Raw genomic sequence first — 15436 nt, 5'->3', positions numbered from 1 at the left:
GAGGAGGCGTGCAGGGCCTTGCTCCCACTGTTAGAACACCCTGCAGGCCTAGGCGAGCAGCCGTTCTTGCACGTGAATGAATCTTTTCCACTCCTTTGGAGTTGCTTCATGTTTTAGTTTTATCCTAGTAGAAGAAACCTTGCTTTCTGGTCCTAGGAAACACACTTCCTTAAAACATGGAGTTGATGGGGAATCCGGGAGTTGGTGTCTATTATTATGTGTGTTCTTTCAATCCTTTTTTGGTTCCAGGAGGCCCAAGATTGGATGACAACCAGATCTGGTTGTTTCTAGCCCCTCTGTCCCCTCAAATAACCACACTGTCTTTATGAGCCTTATTATTGCCTCACGTGGGAGACTGGTCCCAACTGATCCTTAAGATTAACCCATCTATTCCCTTTGACAAAGGGAACAATTTCTAATTTCATTTGGGGGGAAAGACACAGGTCAGCTGTCAACTCTCTGTTAAGTGGACAGATAAGAGAGGTTGCCATGCTCTGACCAGATCCTGGAGTAGAGGAGATTTTAAGAAGCAGTTATCTTAGAAAATTGAGGTGCTGGAGCCCAAGGTAAATCCAGGTCATTCAGTCTGCCAGCTGGTATTTTCCAGGAAATGACTTGCCTATTATCAGTTACCATGTTTTCCAGAATGGGAACCTGTCCTCTTAAGCCAAGGAACGGTATGTATGTCAGAGATCCGCCTGACTCGTACAGTGGGCTAATTTTGAAAGGATGAAGGTAGGCTATGCCCACCAGCCTTGTGTCCTGGGATGGTTTTCTTAAGCTCCTGTGCTTTTGCTGTTTTCCCTAGTCACTTGGAATCTGAGGGAAGCCCAGCAAACCTTTCTGACTAGTGAAAGCCTATTTAACAGGGCTGAGTGGCAGAGGAGATGGTGCCACTAGCCACCTTCTTCAGACAGCACTCACATCCTGAACTGAGAAACTTATTACTTGAAAGTTGGAGGTTCCTCTGCTATACAGTATTCCAACAGATAATTGGTATCCTTTTGTTTCCTTAGAAAGACTGAGATTTTGAGTTTTATCAACAGGGTGTGTAGGAATGTAGTTCTACCTCAGTAAAGTAAGAATTAGTCTTTTTGATCTGTTAGAGCATTCTTCTAATTCCATTTTATTTACTAGGTGGGATCATATCAAGCATCTTATAAACAGTAATTAAAGAGAAGGAAAGTTTGTGAGCTGCCAAAGGTCTCTTACGTCAGAGTCTAATGTTCTCTACTCAGCTTTATGAGCTCTTTTTTGTGTGACTTACTACAAGATCGTGACTTTTGACAGTGTCGGCTCTTTTTTTTTGGTGTATTTATGCTTGACTTTTTTTATATCGTAGAACGAAGTTATTTCCTTTTTTTCCTTCTCTGTTTACTGTCCTCTAAGAGCAGCATCACCTGAGTGGTGGAATGTGTTGCCTTCATTCTAAAGCTTTAATTCTCCAGGCCAGCCAGTGTAGCAGAGACTTTCTTACATGACTAGATTTAGACCCTAGGTCATTTTCTTCTTTTAGTTATTTCTTTTGTCTGCTAGAAACGAAGACATTTGGCCTTGACTTAGTCTTTTGTGTCTTGCTCCCGGCAGATATGTCACAGAAGATACATTTTTTCTTTCCTCCCACCACCGTTATGTTGAGCTGGGGCGGGGGGATTATCTCTCCCTCGCTTCTCCTGACGTCCGCCGCCGCTGAGCTATGTGTTGATCCCCCGTCTTAGGTGCCTAGAGAGATGATCCTGCTGGTGGAAGTTTGCTTTCTGGTTCTCATGGGCGCTTTTCTGGCTCTCTTCCAGTGTAGCGTAAGCACTGTCACCTGCGAAGGGAGCCCTCCAGGATCCAGACGCACTCCTGGGCGTGTGGCGGGCACTGAGCCGAGCGGAAGGCGGCCGCGCTCGGAACAAGGCCAGTGGTGCGGTTTTCTTTTTCCTTTCAGCTGTGGTTTTGTGAGAAACCCTGTGAGAAAGGGGGACTTCTCCAGAGCTCTCCTCAGAACCCCCTGCTTCCCAGACAGGTCCTGTCCCCAGTTCTTCCTAGTAGGAGCCTTCCTGACTGTCCAAGCCTCATGTCTCCAGTCGACCCTTAAGACCAGGAGCATGTGTTTCTCAGCTTATCCTGTCTCCTCCATGCTCTCCTTTGGATCTTCCCTTCTCAGCCAAGTTACAGAAGGATCGTGTTTTTGCCAAGTGGGGTGGAATGAGAGAAAGAGGAGAACCAGAGAGGGCGCCAGAGACTAGAAGGCCAGAGAACGATTAAGGGGAGAGCACAAGTTTCCTTAGGGAGTCAGAGGCTGCCGTTGGGGGCCGGGTTAAAGGGTAATCCAGAGCCACTTAGAGGCAGGCTACAAACCCCGGTTAACCGAGCAGCTCTGTCCTCATTCACCTTGGGAAAGGGAACTAGAGAAATGAAATTTCTTAATGAAAATGGCTTTAGAAAGCGAACTTCATACAGCCCACTTGAGAGTGTCCCCCTTGGGCCTAACTTCATAGATTGAATCTTAATTTAATCTGGAATTGGTCCTTTTCAAGCAAGACCGAATAAAACAGCTCTGTCTGTCTGTGTCTCTTGTATTTTCTGTGCCTTAATCAACCCAAAGTAAGTCATTCAGCTGTTCTTTCTGATGCTTTCTAAAGACATGTTAATTTCAGAGAGACTGGGAATCCTCCAACACACACTAAAGTATAAGTACTCTTTACTTTGGGGATATACTCAGTTGTACTTCATCAGAAATATTGGATGATCTCTGTTAAGTGAGTATCTGTAAATAGGGTTTTTCCGACTCCACAGAACCATCAGTGGATAAGGCAGTGGTGTTGGTCAGAGTTAAAGTAAGTCAGAGAGCTTGAGGGCTGTTTCTGGCTTTTCATCCTGTGAGTTTTATAGAGCACAGAGTTCATCACCCGCACACCACCACTGTCATGTCTCGTCAGTGACGCTTCATGTAGCTTTTAGGTAAACTAAAATTAAACTAAAAATAAAATTAAATTTTATGATATGAAACTCTTATGGCGACTGATATCCTGTATTTCTAATGGGTGTATGGTCTAGACAGACTAAGTTAGGTTAAATAAAATAATAATTGATATTTTCCCTCTTATATCTCCCTGTAACCTAATGCACATGAGCTCTTTGTCTTTGAATTTGGGGGGTTCCGAACCAGAGTTGATCATGTCACTGTTTTTGAAACTCTGGGAGCCTGTAGGGAAGAAAATCTATTCTGTTTTAAAAATTTGTCTTTAGATGATACTCCTTGCAGATTTTCTTTCCCATTAAAGCTTTTGAACAGAGAATCATGTTTTTCGAACTTTCAAGCTTCTCCTTTCCTACGTGGAGGAAATAAACTTTCAGAGAAGATCCATCCTATAATGCTTGTTGTGGGTATGAATCCCCTGGCTGACTTAGGTTCCTGGGCTCCCACATGGATCTTAATCTTCTAATGATCTCTCACCGTCACCATCTTTTACAGTCTCAGTGACGCGTGAAGCGCGGTGATTGGTGGAAAATGGGGGTGTGTGATCTTTGATAGGTTCCTAGACAAGATGAATTTGAAGATTATGTCAGAATGAAGAGCTAGCTCCCAATTACTGTCATCCTCACCAGGGTGCGAGCACCTCCTGGCACTCAGGTGGAAAACATGTATTCACACTAAGCTTTTCTTTGAAAAGAGTGCACTTGAAGTTCTCAGGTTGATGAGAAAGGACCCCTGTGTAGAGCTTGCCTGGTCTTCCTGCTGTAGGGACTCTTCTGATCGGTGGGGGTGTGGACTGGTGGAGAAGGCCTGGTTCCTTCTCCCTCTTCTGTGAGCCTCGGCGTGAACCCGACAGCAGTATCTGTGCTTATTGGGAGGAAATTATTCAGCTTGGTTTAAGCTTTATAGTCTCCACTCATGTTTCAAACCCTCCTCAAAAAGGTCCTATTTTATACCTCAGTATCTTTTTCACACCTTATGGTTAAAGATTTTGTTTATCTTGACCTCATTACTTTGTCCCTGTAGTGATGATCCAGAAGTTGTACTCTTGGCAGGAACATTAAAAATGCATATCAGAGTGGTGCATGCAAAAATCATTGAAGCAGTGCTGTAAAGGAAAATACCGCGTGGCCTAGGTAATTTGTGAATGTGTTTATAGTCATTCTGAGGGACCTCATATAGGCTCACCAGAATTGGTTGACAGTATCCAGGGAGCTAAGCCTGGGTAGACAGTGACGTTCTTAGCAGACTTAGGGCCATAAAGTTAGCATCCTTTGTCACACCAGGTATCTGAAGTCAAAGGAAGTCTGGGAGCCTTACGGAGCACGGCCACGACATGCTGGGGTCTTAGTTCCCTGACCAGGGATCGAACCCATGCCCCCTGCAGTGGGAGCTCAGAGTCTTAACCACTGGACCGCCAGGGAAGACCCCACACATGCATTTTAGAGTGCTTTTTTCCATTAAACTTGACTATTGGTTGGTATCTGAGAGGTCTTCCTAAATTATGTCTGCCCCATCTGTGTTTTAGTCCATTTGGAAAGTTGATTCCCATATCTTTGGGTGGTAGGCACCTACTGTTTATTCTGTTAAAAATGGGTTTTTCAGACTTACCAGAGGCTGAAGTAGCCAGATTAACCCTAAGAATTAGAATGGATTTCAGTATCTTTAGAGGTAGTTCTGCAGGTGTGAAGTGTTTGCTTGTGATTTAATCACTTAACAAATGCTTTAGAAAGAATGTGGCGGCTTTTTCGGTGGTCTTGGCGAAAATTCTCCTTTCCTGAGTGAAATGATAGGTGCCGTAGGGTTGTATCAGTAACTGAAGCTTAAAATAAGGGTGTAATAAGAAAGAGTTAAGAATCTAATGGGGCTTCCCTGGTGGCGCAGTGGTCGCGCGTCCGCCTGCCGATGCGGGGGAACCGAGTTCGCGCCCCGGTCCGGGAGGATCCCACGTGCCGCGGAGCGGCTGGGCCCGTGAGCCGTGGCCGCTGAGCCTGCGCGTCCGGAGCCTGTGCTCCGCAACGGGAGAGGCCGCAGCAGAGGGAGGCCCGCGTACCACAGAAAAAAAAAAAAAAGAATTCAGTAAGGTAGCATAAATTAAAAATACAAAAAATTAAAATATAAAAAACAATAGCCTTCATATACACAAACAGTAAAAGGTTAGAGAATATAATGGTGGTTTTTTAAAAACCCTTTACAATAGCAACAAAAAGATTAAATACTTAGGGATAAGATTAACAGGAAACGTGCAAAAACCTATTAGGGGAAACTTTTTAAACATTCCTGAAAGCCTTAAAAGCAGACATGAGATGGAAAGGTGTGTGCTGTCCTTGGATAGGACAGCTCAGCATTCTAGATGAGTGAGAAAGGTTGATTCTGAAGTTCATAGAAAAATAAGCTTGGAAGAAATAGCTGCAGAAACACCAAAAAAGGAAAACTGAGGAGGGAGTAGTTCTACCAGACATTAAAACATTATGTAAGGCCTCTATAATTAAAATAAGCAGCGTGGCACCGGCACACAAATAGGCGAATAGAACTGTGGCATAACATAGAAAGTCCAGAAGTAGGCACGAGTAACTGGAAATGTAGTATCGGTAAAGGTGGCATCTCAAATCATTGGGGTGAAGATGGACCTTTTAATAAAGGTGCTGGGACAATTGGGTAGCCATTTGGAATTAGATCAGTATCTCACACCATACAAAAACTTAGCTTCAAATGATTAGGAATCTAAATATTTAAAACATGAAACTATAAAAGTTTTAGAAGAAAGTATGGGTGAATTTTTCTTTATCCTTGGCATAAAGGAAGGCTTTCTAACTATGACTCAAAATCCGGAGGCAGTAAAGGATTGATAAATTTGACTCCATTAAAATTTTAATTTTCATGACAAAAAACACCATATAAAAAGTCAGTACCAACGAAACAAAATTATACCTAGGCCTATCATATTCAAACTGCAGAAGACCAAAGACAAAGAGACTATCTTGAAAGGAGTCAGAGGAAAATAGTACCTTACCCATAGAGGAACGAGAATTAACAATTACATTGGACCGCTCTTCAGAAGCCATATAAGCGAGAGAAGAGTGGAGTGAGATATCTCAAGTGATGATAGAAAAATCTTACCACATAGAATTCTGTATCCACTGAAATCAGCCTTCAAAACTGAAGCATTAAGACTTTCTCAGACAAACAAAAATTGAGGGACTTCATTACTAGCAGACCTGCCCTGCAAGAGATGTGAACAGGAGTTCCTGAGGGAGAAGGGAAATTATACATTAGAAACTTGGATCTCAATACAAGCTCAGAAGAAATAAATAGAGATGAAAATTTTTTTTAAGTCAGAAGACAGCTGACAAAGAGAGAAATTTTCACAACATATACCACAGACAAAAGGGTAATATCCTTAATATATAAAGAACTCTTAAAAACTGAGAAACAAAGGGCCAGAACCTCAGTAGAAGAATGAGGGGGTGGGGCATGGACAGAGAACTCACCCCTCTTCCTAAGTGTCATTAAAAAGGCACTCAAACACACGCAAATAGTTTAAAGTCACTCATGATTTAGAGAAATACAAATTAAGCAACATTAAGATATCATTTCTCCTCTTTCAGACCGGCAAAAACTTTAAGGCACGTTCTGTTGGTGAGGTTGTGGAGAAACACTTTTTTTTTTTTTTTTTAACTTATTTATTTATTTATTTTTGGCTGCGTTGGGTCTTCGTTGCTGCGCACAGGCTTTCTCTAGTTGCAGCGAGCCGGGGCTACTCTTCATTGGGGTGCACGGGCTTCTCATTGTGGTGGCTTCTCTTTGTTGCAGAGTATGGGCTCTAGGCGTGCAGGCTTCAGTAGTTGTGGCACGCGGGCTTAGTAGCTGTGGCTTGCAGGCTCTAGAGCGCGGGCTCAGTAGTTGTGGCGCACAGGCTTAGTTGCTCCGCGGCATGTGGGATCTTCCCAGACCAGGGCTTGAACCTGTGTCCCCTGCATTGGCAGGCAGATTCTTAACCACTGCGCCACCAGGGAAGTCCTGGAGAAACACTCTTTAACAGTGCTAGTGGGAATGCACAGTCCTTCTGGAGGGAAATTTGGCCACACCTGACACTACTACAAATGCACTTGCTTTTGACCCAGCAGTCCCACTTCTGGGAATCTACCCTGAAGATATACATTTAACAATATAAAAATACATACTGCTCGCTATTATTTACTGCAACATTGTTTATAAAAGCAAAATAATTGGAAGCAATCTAACTGCCCATATATAGGAAAATGGCTGAAAAAAGTATGTGTATCCATACAGTGGTATATTATGCAGCCGTAAAAAAAAGAATAAGGAATCTTGAGGAATTGTTTTGGAATGGTTTCCATATTGTTAACTGAAAAAAAGCAAAGTGCAAAAGAGTATAATATACTACTTTTCATGTAAACAAGAGGATACAAGAAAATACACATGTATCTGCTTGTTTACGCAAAAGAAATACAGAAAAGATAAACCAGAAACTGATTGGTTACCTACGTGGAGCGGCTGGGGAAAGGATGGAAGGAAGTTAATAGGGATGAGGAGGGAGCCATGCTTCTTGGAATATGCCTTTTTGTGTAGCTTTAACTCTGAGAATCATAATAAAGTTTTACATACCCCCCAAAATAAGTAAATAATTAAAATCAAACAATGGAAGGGTACAGTTAGTAATAAATGAACCTAACTGTATTACAGATGAACAGTGTAACTACTACTAGGTGTTGTGGGAGGAAAGAACTAACCTAAGTAACTTTGGAAAATAGTATTTTTGTTTTTTGTTTTTTTTTTAATTTTATTCATCTTTCGCTGCGTTGGGTCTTCGTTACTGCTCACGGGCTTTCTCTAGTTGTGAACAGGGGCTACTCTTCATTGTGGTGCCTGGGCTTCTCATTGCGGTGGCTTCTCTTGTTGCAGAGCACGGGCTCTAGGTGCGCGGGCTTCAGTAGTTGCAACGCGCAGGCTCAGTAGTTATGATGCACGGGCTTAGTTGCTCCGCGGCATGTGGGATCTTCCCGGACCAGGGCTCGAACCCATGTCCCCTGCATTGGCAGGTGGATTCTTAACCACTGCACCACGAGGGAGTCCCTGGAAAATAGTATTTTGACTGCATATTGTAAGACTCAAGTCAAAAAGGACTGTACACAAAAATTATACTCCAGTTAATGTATCTGTTTTTCACAAGAGTATGCGTTAACAGTTCTGTAATTAGTTTCTGTGTAGACTGAGATTGAAATCAAATAAGTAATTTTATTGTAGATAATGAGAGCCAGATTTATCACTATCAGAGAAAGCATTACAAATAAGGAGGACAAGCAGAGTGAACCTTGAGATATTGGATTGGCATTTGAGTTATCAGTAGATAGATGGATGGATTGGCAGGCAGATGGACGGACAGATGTATGTGTAAGCATAGGTTAGTATGCATACATATATGTCGTAGTGCTGTTCTCTGAGGGGGCCTGGGAGCAGTGACATCCCAGAAGCAGTGAGCACACCTAGCACCCAGATCTTGATTTCTAAATAGCATTCTCCACTAAAAAGCACCAGGGCTCCTTGGAGGAAAAGTTGATTCCAGGGTTTAGGCAGAGAAAATACAAGGTGAGCCTAGAATATCCCGTGATAACAGAATGTAAGGAAGGGCTTGAAAAACGGTGGGAGCCTGTGGAAAGGCCTGCAAGAAGGTGTGCTGATGGCCACAGTGGAACAGCTGAGCAACAGAACAAATAACGTGAGTGCTGGGTTAAAACTCATGGAGTGAAATGAATAAGCATGAGTCCACACGGGTCGAAATGAATAAAGGAGACAGGACAGTGCTTCCTTACAAAAGAATTGCAAGTAATTAGTAAGTTTAAAGAGAATAAGAAATACAAAAGCACCACGGGACAAACAACACAGTAATAATTGTTGCAGGCAGGATCCATAGATGGATGCTAAAATCAATCAGTGAGTGTTTGAAGAGAAACAGGATATGAACATAATCTCAAAGCATCTCTGTGAAGATTTTTGTCATTTGTAAAGGGAGAGACAGTACCTTTACAGTGGAAAATCCAGCAGACCCCACATTACCAAGTGGTCATGGTTAACATTACCAATAAGAAAATTTATCAACATTATGATATGCTAAGGACACAGCATCACTTCCCTGATATTCTTGCCAAAAATGAATAACCTCAATCTGATCATGAGGAGACGTCAGTCGAATAAACATCAAGATGTGTTCTACAAAATACTGACCATTACTTATCAAAAGTGGTCAGGTCATAAAAGACATGGAAAGAATAAGACTGTCACGCGTTGGAGGAAATTAAGTCTAAAAATTATTTCAACATTAAACGTTAAAAAAAACAGGCATAGGGCTTCCCTGGTGGCGCAGTGGTTAGGAATCCGCCTGCCGATGCAGGGCACACAGGTTCGAGCCCTGGCCCGGGAAGATCCCACATGCCGCGGAGCAACTAAGCCCGTGCGCCACAGCTACTGAGTCTGCGCTCTAGAGCCCATGAGCCATAACTACTGAGCCCACGTGCCGCAACTACTGAAGCCCGCGTGCTTAGAGCCCGTGCTCCACAACAAGAGAAGCCACCACAATGAGAAGCCAGAAGCAGTGAGCACACCTAGCACCCAGATCTTGATTTCTAAATAGCATTCTCCACTAAAAAGCACCAGGGCTCCTTGGAGGAAAAGTTGATTCCAGGGTTTAGGCAGAGAAAATACAAGGTGAGCCTAGAATATCCCGTGATAACAGAATGTAAGGAAGGGCTTGAAAAACGGTGGGAGCCTGTGGAAAGGCCTGCAAGAAGGTGTGCTGATGGCCACAGTGGAACAGCTGAGCAACAGAACAAATAACGTGAGTGCTGGGTTAAAACTCATGGAGTGAAATGAATAAGCATGAGTCCACACGGGTCGAAATGAATAAAGGAGACAGGACAGTGCTTCCTTACAAAAGAATTGCAAGTAATTAGTAAGTTTAAAGAGAATAAGAAATACAAAAGCACCACGGGACAAACAACACAGTAATAATTGTTGCAGGCAGGATCCATAGATGGATGCTAAAATCAATCAGTGAGTGTTTGAAGAGAAACAGGATATGAACATAATCTCAAAGCATCTCTGTGAAGATTTTTGTCATTTGTAAAGGGAGAGACAGTACCTTTACAGTGGAAAATCCAGCAGACCCCACATTACCAAGTGGTCATGGTTAACATTACCAATAAGAAAATTTATCAACATTATGATATGCTAAGGACACAGCATCACTTCCCTGATATTCTTGCCAAAAATGAATAACCTCAATCTGATCATGAGGAGACGTCAGTCGAATAAACATCAAGATGTGTTCTACAAAATACTGACCATTACTTATCAAAAGTGGTCAGGTCATAAAAGACATGGAAAGAATAAGACTGTCACGCGTTGGAGGAAATTAAGTCTAAAAATTATTTCAACATTAAACGTTAAAAAAAACAGGCATAGGGCTTCCCTGGTGGCGCAGTGGTTAGGAATCCGCCTGCCGATGCAGGGCACACAGGTTCGAGCCCTGGCCCGGGAAGATCCCACATGCCGCGGAGCAACTAAGCCCGTGCGCCACAGCTACTGAGTCTGCGCTCTAGAGCCCATGAGCCATAACTACTGAGCCCACGTGCCGCAACTACTGAAGCCCGCGTGCTTAGAGCCCGTGCTCCACAACAAGAGAAGCCACCACAATGAGAAGCCTCTGCACTGCAATGAAGAGTAGCCCCCTCTCGCCGCAACTAGAGAAAGCCCGCGCGCAGCAATGAAGACCCAACGCAGCCAAAAATTAATTAATTAATTAATTAATTAATTAATTAAAAATAGGCATAGATCATTTTCAGTAGTTTTTTACCTGGATAAGCCTTGAACATGGAACATTGCCTGGAACAACTTTTTCCTGATATTAAGCTTTTGTATTGCATAAATACCCTTTGGATGGCTATTTCAGTGGAATCTAGTTATGATAGTTAGCACTTACCATGGAAAGTAGCTTTAGTTACCTCGATAAGAAAGCCAAACAATGTACTCATGATGGGCAATAAAAATAATAGCACAACAACGGATTTTTTTTTTTTTTTTAGTTACGGAATTTTTGTTTTTCTTGTGATGAAAACTTTTAAGATCTAGTCTCAGCAACTTTTCAAATATGCAACACGGTATTATTAACTGTAGTTGACACGCTGCACGTTACTTCCCCATGACTTATTTATTTTATAACTGGAAATTTATACCTTTTGACTCTTCACCCATTTTGCCCACCCCCCATCTCCAGCTTCTGGCAACCACCAGTGTGTTCTCTGCATCTGTGAGCTTGTTTGTTTTGTTTTGTTTTGTTTTGTTTGTTTTAAATTCCACATATAAGTGAGATCATATGGTATTTGTCTTTCTCTGTCTGACTTACTTTACTTAGCATAATGCCCTCAAGGTCCATCCGTAGTGTTGTAAGTGGCAAGATTTCATTCTTCTTTATGGTTGACTAATATCCCATTTTGTGTGTATGTGTGTGTGTGTGTGTGTGTGTGTCTGTACTCACATACGTATACATACGTAGCACGTACATATTCTTTATCCATTCACCTGTCGGTGGACACTTGGGTTGTTTCCACATCTTGGCTATTGTAAACAGTACTGCGATGAACATGAGGTGCATATATCTTTTTGAGTTAGTGTTTTCATTTTCTTTGGATAAACACCCAGAAGTGGAATTGCTGCCTTAAATGGTAGCTCTTTTTTTAATTTTTTGAGGAACCTCTATATTGTTTTCCATAGTGGCTGTACCATTTTGCATTTTCACCAACAATGCACAAAGGTTCCCTTTTCTCCACATTCTTGTCAACACTTGTTATCACTTATCCTTTTTAAAAAAAAATATTTATTTATTTACTTATTTGGTTGTGCTGGGTGTTAGTTGTGGCAGGCAGGCTCCTTAGTTGTGGCTCCAGGGCTACTTAGTTGTGGCATGCGAACTCTTAGTTATGGCATGCATGTGAGATCTAGTTTCCTGACCAGGGATAGAACCCGCACCCCCTGTCTTATCCCCTGCACCACCAGGGAAGTCCTGTTATTGCTTATCTTTTTGATAATAGCCATTGTGACAGGTGTGAGTTTATCTCATTGTGATTTTGATTTGTATTTCCCTGATAATTAGTGTTGTTCAGCATCTTTTTCATTTGTCTGTTGGCCATCTCTAGGTCTTTAGAACAGTGTATATTCAGGTCCTCTGCCCATTTTAAAATCCAGTTGTTTTATTTGCTATTGAATTGTATGAGTTCTTCATATATTTTGTGTATTAAACCCTTAACAGATACATGATTTGCAAATATGTTCTCCCCTTCGGTAGGTTGCTTTTTTTGTGTGTGTGTGGTACGCGGGCCTCTCATTATTGTGGCCTCTCCCGTTGCGGAGCACAGGCTCCGGACGCGCAGGCTCAGCGGCCACGGCTCACGGGCCCAGCCACTCCGCAGCATGTGGGATCCTCCCAGACCAGGGTACGAACCGGTGTCCCCTGCATCAGCAGGCAGACTCTCAACCACTGTGCCACCAGGGGAACCCCGGTAGGTTGCTTTTGTTATTTGGTTGATGGTTTCCTTTGTTGTGCAGAGCTTTTTAGTTTGATGTAGTCCCACTTGTTTTTGTTTTTGTTGCCTTTAATCTTGGTGTCAAGTGAAAAAAAAATCACCAAAACCAATGTCAGGGAACTTACTGCCTGTGGTTCCTTCAAGGAGTTTTATGATTTCAGGTCTTTTACATTCAAATCTTTAATTCATTTTGAATTGATTTTTGTGTATGGTGTGAGATAGTGGTCCAGTTTCATTCTTTTGCATGTGGCTGTTCAGTTTTCCCAGCACCATTTGTTGAAGAGTCTCTCCTTTCCCCATTGTATATTTTTGGCTCCTTTGTCGTAAATTAATTGACCATGTGTGTGTGGGTTTATTGTCACGCTCTCTCTTCTCTTCCATTGATCTGTATGTCTGTTTCTATGCCAATACCACACTGTTTTGATTACTACAGTTTTGTAATACAATTTAAAGTCAGGTAGCCTGATGCCTGTAACTTTATTCTTTCTCAGGATTGCTTTGGCTGTTTGGGTCATTTGTGGTTCCATGCTGATTTTAGGATTGTTTGTTCTGTTTCTGTGGAAAGCGCCATTGGAATTTGGATAGGGATTGCCACAGCAGCTCAGGGTCCAGGCTTTAACCCCACTGATCACAGCTCTTAAGTGGGATGGTGAGCCTGTTGTAACCTGTGCACCTGCCACGACCAAGCAGTTCTGAAAGCTGCTGTCCATTCTCAAAAAAGTGCTGTCCAGTGGGAAGAATGTGAGTCACATGAACGCTTTAATCATCTAGTAGCTAAAGGGTAAAAAAGAAACAGGTAAAATTCATTTTTAATACTGTAATCATTTAACCAAATGTATGCAGTGTATTATTTCAGTATGTAATCGATATAAACTTTACTAAAATAGTCCACAGTATTTTGTTTCATACTGCGTTTGCAGTCCGGTGCATGTCTTACATTTCCAGCACATGTCAGTTCTCGGAGGCCGCATTTCAGGTCCTCAGTAGCCACTTGTAGCTGATGGCTGCCATATTGGATCATACAGCCCTGGAAGGCAAGATGCAAAAATTAGGGTGCGCTTTTGGTCTTACATTCTGCTTCCTCTTTTCACAAATACATATTTGATAATTTACTCCTTTGCAAGTATAAATTAGATCTAAATTCAAACTTTTTTTCTTGTGGTAAAATACACTTAATATAAAATTTATCATCTTAATAACCTGCTTGAAGTGCACAGTTCAGTGGTATTAAATACATTCACATTGTTGTACAGCCCTCACTGCCAACTATCCCGATTTCTTCTTGTAAAACTGAAACTCTAGACTCGTTAAACAGTAACTTTCCAATTCCCCCTCCCCCAGCCTCTGGCAGTCACCATTCTACTCTCTGTCTTTATGATTTTCACTGCTGTAAGTACCTCATGTAAGTGGGTACATGCGTACTTGTCTTTTTGTGACTGGCTTGTTCCACTTCGTGTACTGTCCTCAGGGTTCATCCATTATAGCAGTTGTTTTAGCCTATTGCAGAATTTCCTTCCTTTTAAAGGCTGAGTAGTATTCCATTGTACATATAGACCACCTTTTGCTTATTCATTCATCTGTCGATGGTCACTTGGGTTGCTTCCACATTTTAGCTATTATGAAATATGCTGCTGTGAACATGGCATACAAATAAATGTCTCTTCAAGACACTGCTTGCATTTCTTTCGGGTATATACCCATAAGTGGAATTTGCTGGATCGTATGGTAATTCTATGTAAAAATTTTTAAGGAGCCACCACTGTACTGTTCTCCACAGCGGCTGTACCCTTTTGCATTCTCACTAACAGTGCACAAGCGTTCCAGTTTCTCCACGTCCTCTCCAATGGCAGTTTTCTGGTTTTTTGATAGTAGCCATCCTAATGTATGTGAGGTGGTACCTCAGTTTTGCTTTTCATTTCCCTAATGATTAGTGTTGTTGAGCATCTTTTCATGTGCTTATTGGCCTTCATATATCTTTGGAGAAATGTCGGTTCAAGCCTTATGCCCATCATTTAATTGGGTCATTTTGTTGTTGTTGAGTGGTAGAATTTCTTTATATAACTGGATGCTAATGGCTTTTTACATACCTGTTTGCAAGTTTTCCCATTCTGTGGGTAGCTGCTTTACTCTGCTGATAGTGTCCTATGATGCACAACATTTTAAAATTTTCATGAGGTCTAGTTTGTCTAGTTTTTCTTCTGTTACCCGTGCCTTTGGCGTCACATCCAAGAAATGATTGCCAAATCTAATGTCATGATGTCATGAAGCTTTTGTCCTATGTTTTCTTCTAAGAGTTTCATTGTTTTAGGCCTTATTAGGTCCTTGACCCATTTTGAGTTTTTTTGTATATGGTGTGAGGTAAGGGTCCAACTTACTCCTTTCACACATGGATATCCAGTTGTCCCAGCACCATTTGTTGAAAAGACTGTTCTTTCCTCATTGAGTGATCTAGTCCATTGATCTATATAACCGTCTTTATGTCAGTACCGCACTGTATTGATTGCTGTAGATTTGTGTGAGTCCTCCAGTTCTGGTCTTTTTCAAGATTATTTTGGCTATTTGGGATCCCTTGAGATTGCATGTGAATTTCAGGATGGGTTTTTCTATTTCTGCAAAAAGACGTCTTTGGGATTTTGATAGGGATTGCATTGAAGGATCTAAATTTTAATTTGGGAGTCAGAGTTGTTTGTAGCCTCCCAATATGCGTTTCGAGATTACTGCTTCTGTTGCTTGTTAGAAACTGCTCACTTATAACAGTTGTATTTTTAGGACTAAGCCTGTGAAGGCCAGATTTTCTTAGACTTAATCATCTCTTCTCTGGTGGTGTATATCTGGACAACTGCTGAAGTCTCACGTTTTAGTTTCCCTTTGG

At 41.9% G+C, this 15436-nt stretch overlaps 1 protein-coding gene across 1 annotated transcript in view; it reads left to right on the top strand.

Annotated features, from left to right (window-relative positions):
• IPO9 (importin 9) overlaps window positions 1-15436 on the top strand; it is a 47860-nt gene that overhangs the window by 2043 nt on the left and 30381 nt on the right. Inside the window, exon 2 of the mRNA XM_028488247.2 lies at window positions 1794-1902. Within this exon, the coding sequence (XP_028344048.2) occupies window positions 1794-1902 (109 nt within the window). The remainder of the gene's footprint in view (window positions 1-1793; window positions 1903-15436) is intronic.

The sequence above is a fragment of the Physeter macrocephalus genome, chromosome 4, assembly GCF_002837175.3.
Source record: "Physeter macrocephalus isolate SW-GA chromosome 4, ASM283717v5, whole genome shotgun sequence".
In the NCBI taxonomy this organism is placed as follows: Eukaryota; Metazoa; Chordata; class Mammalia; order Artiodactyla; family Physeteridae; genus Physeter; species Physeter macrocephalus.
Note: the sequence above shows the minus strand (reverse complement) of the source record. Positions and strands in the feature narration are given on the sequence as shown.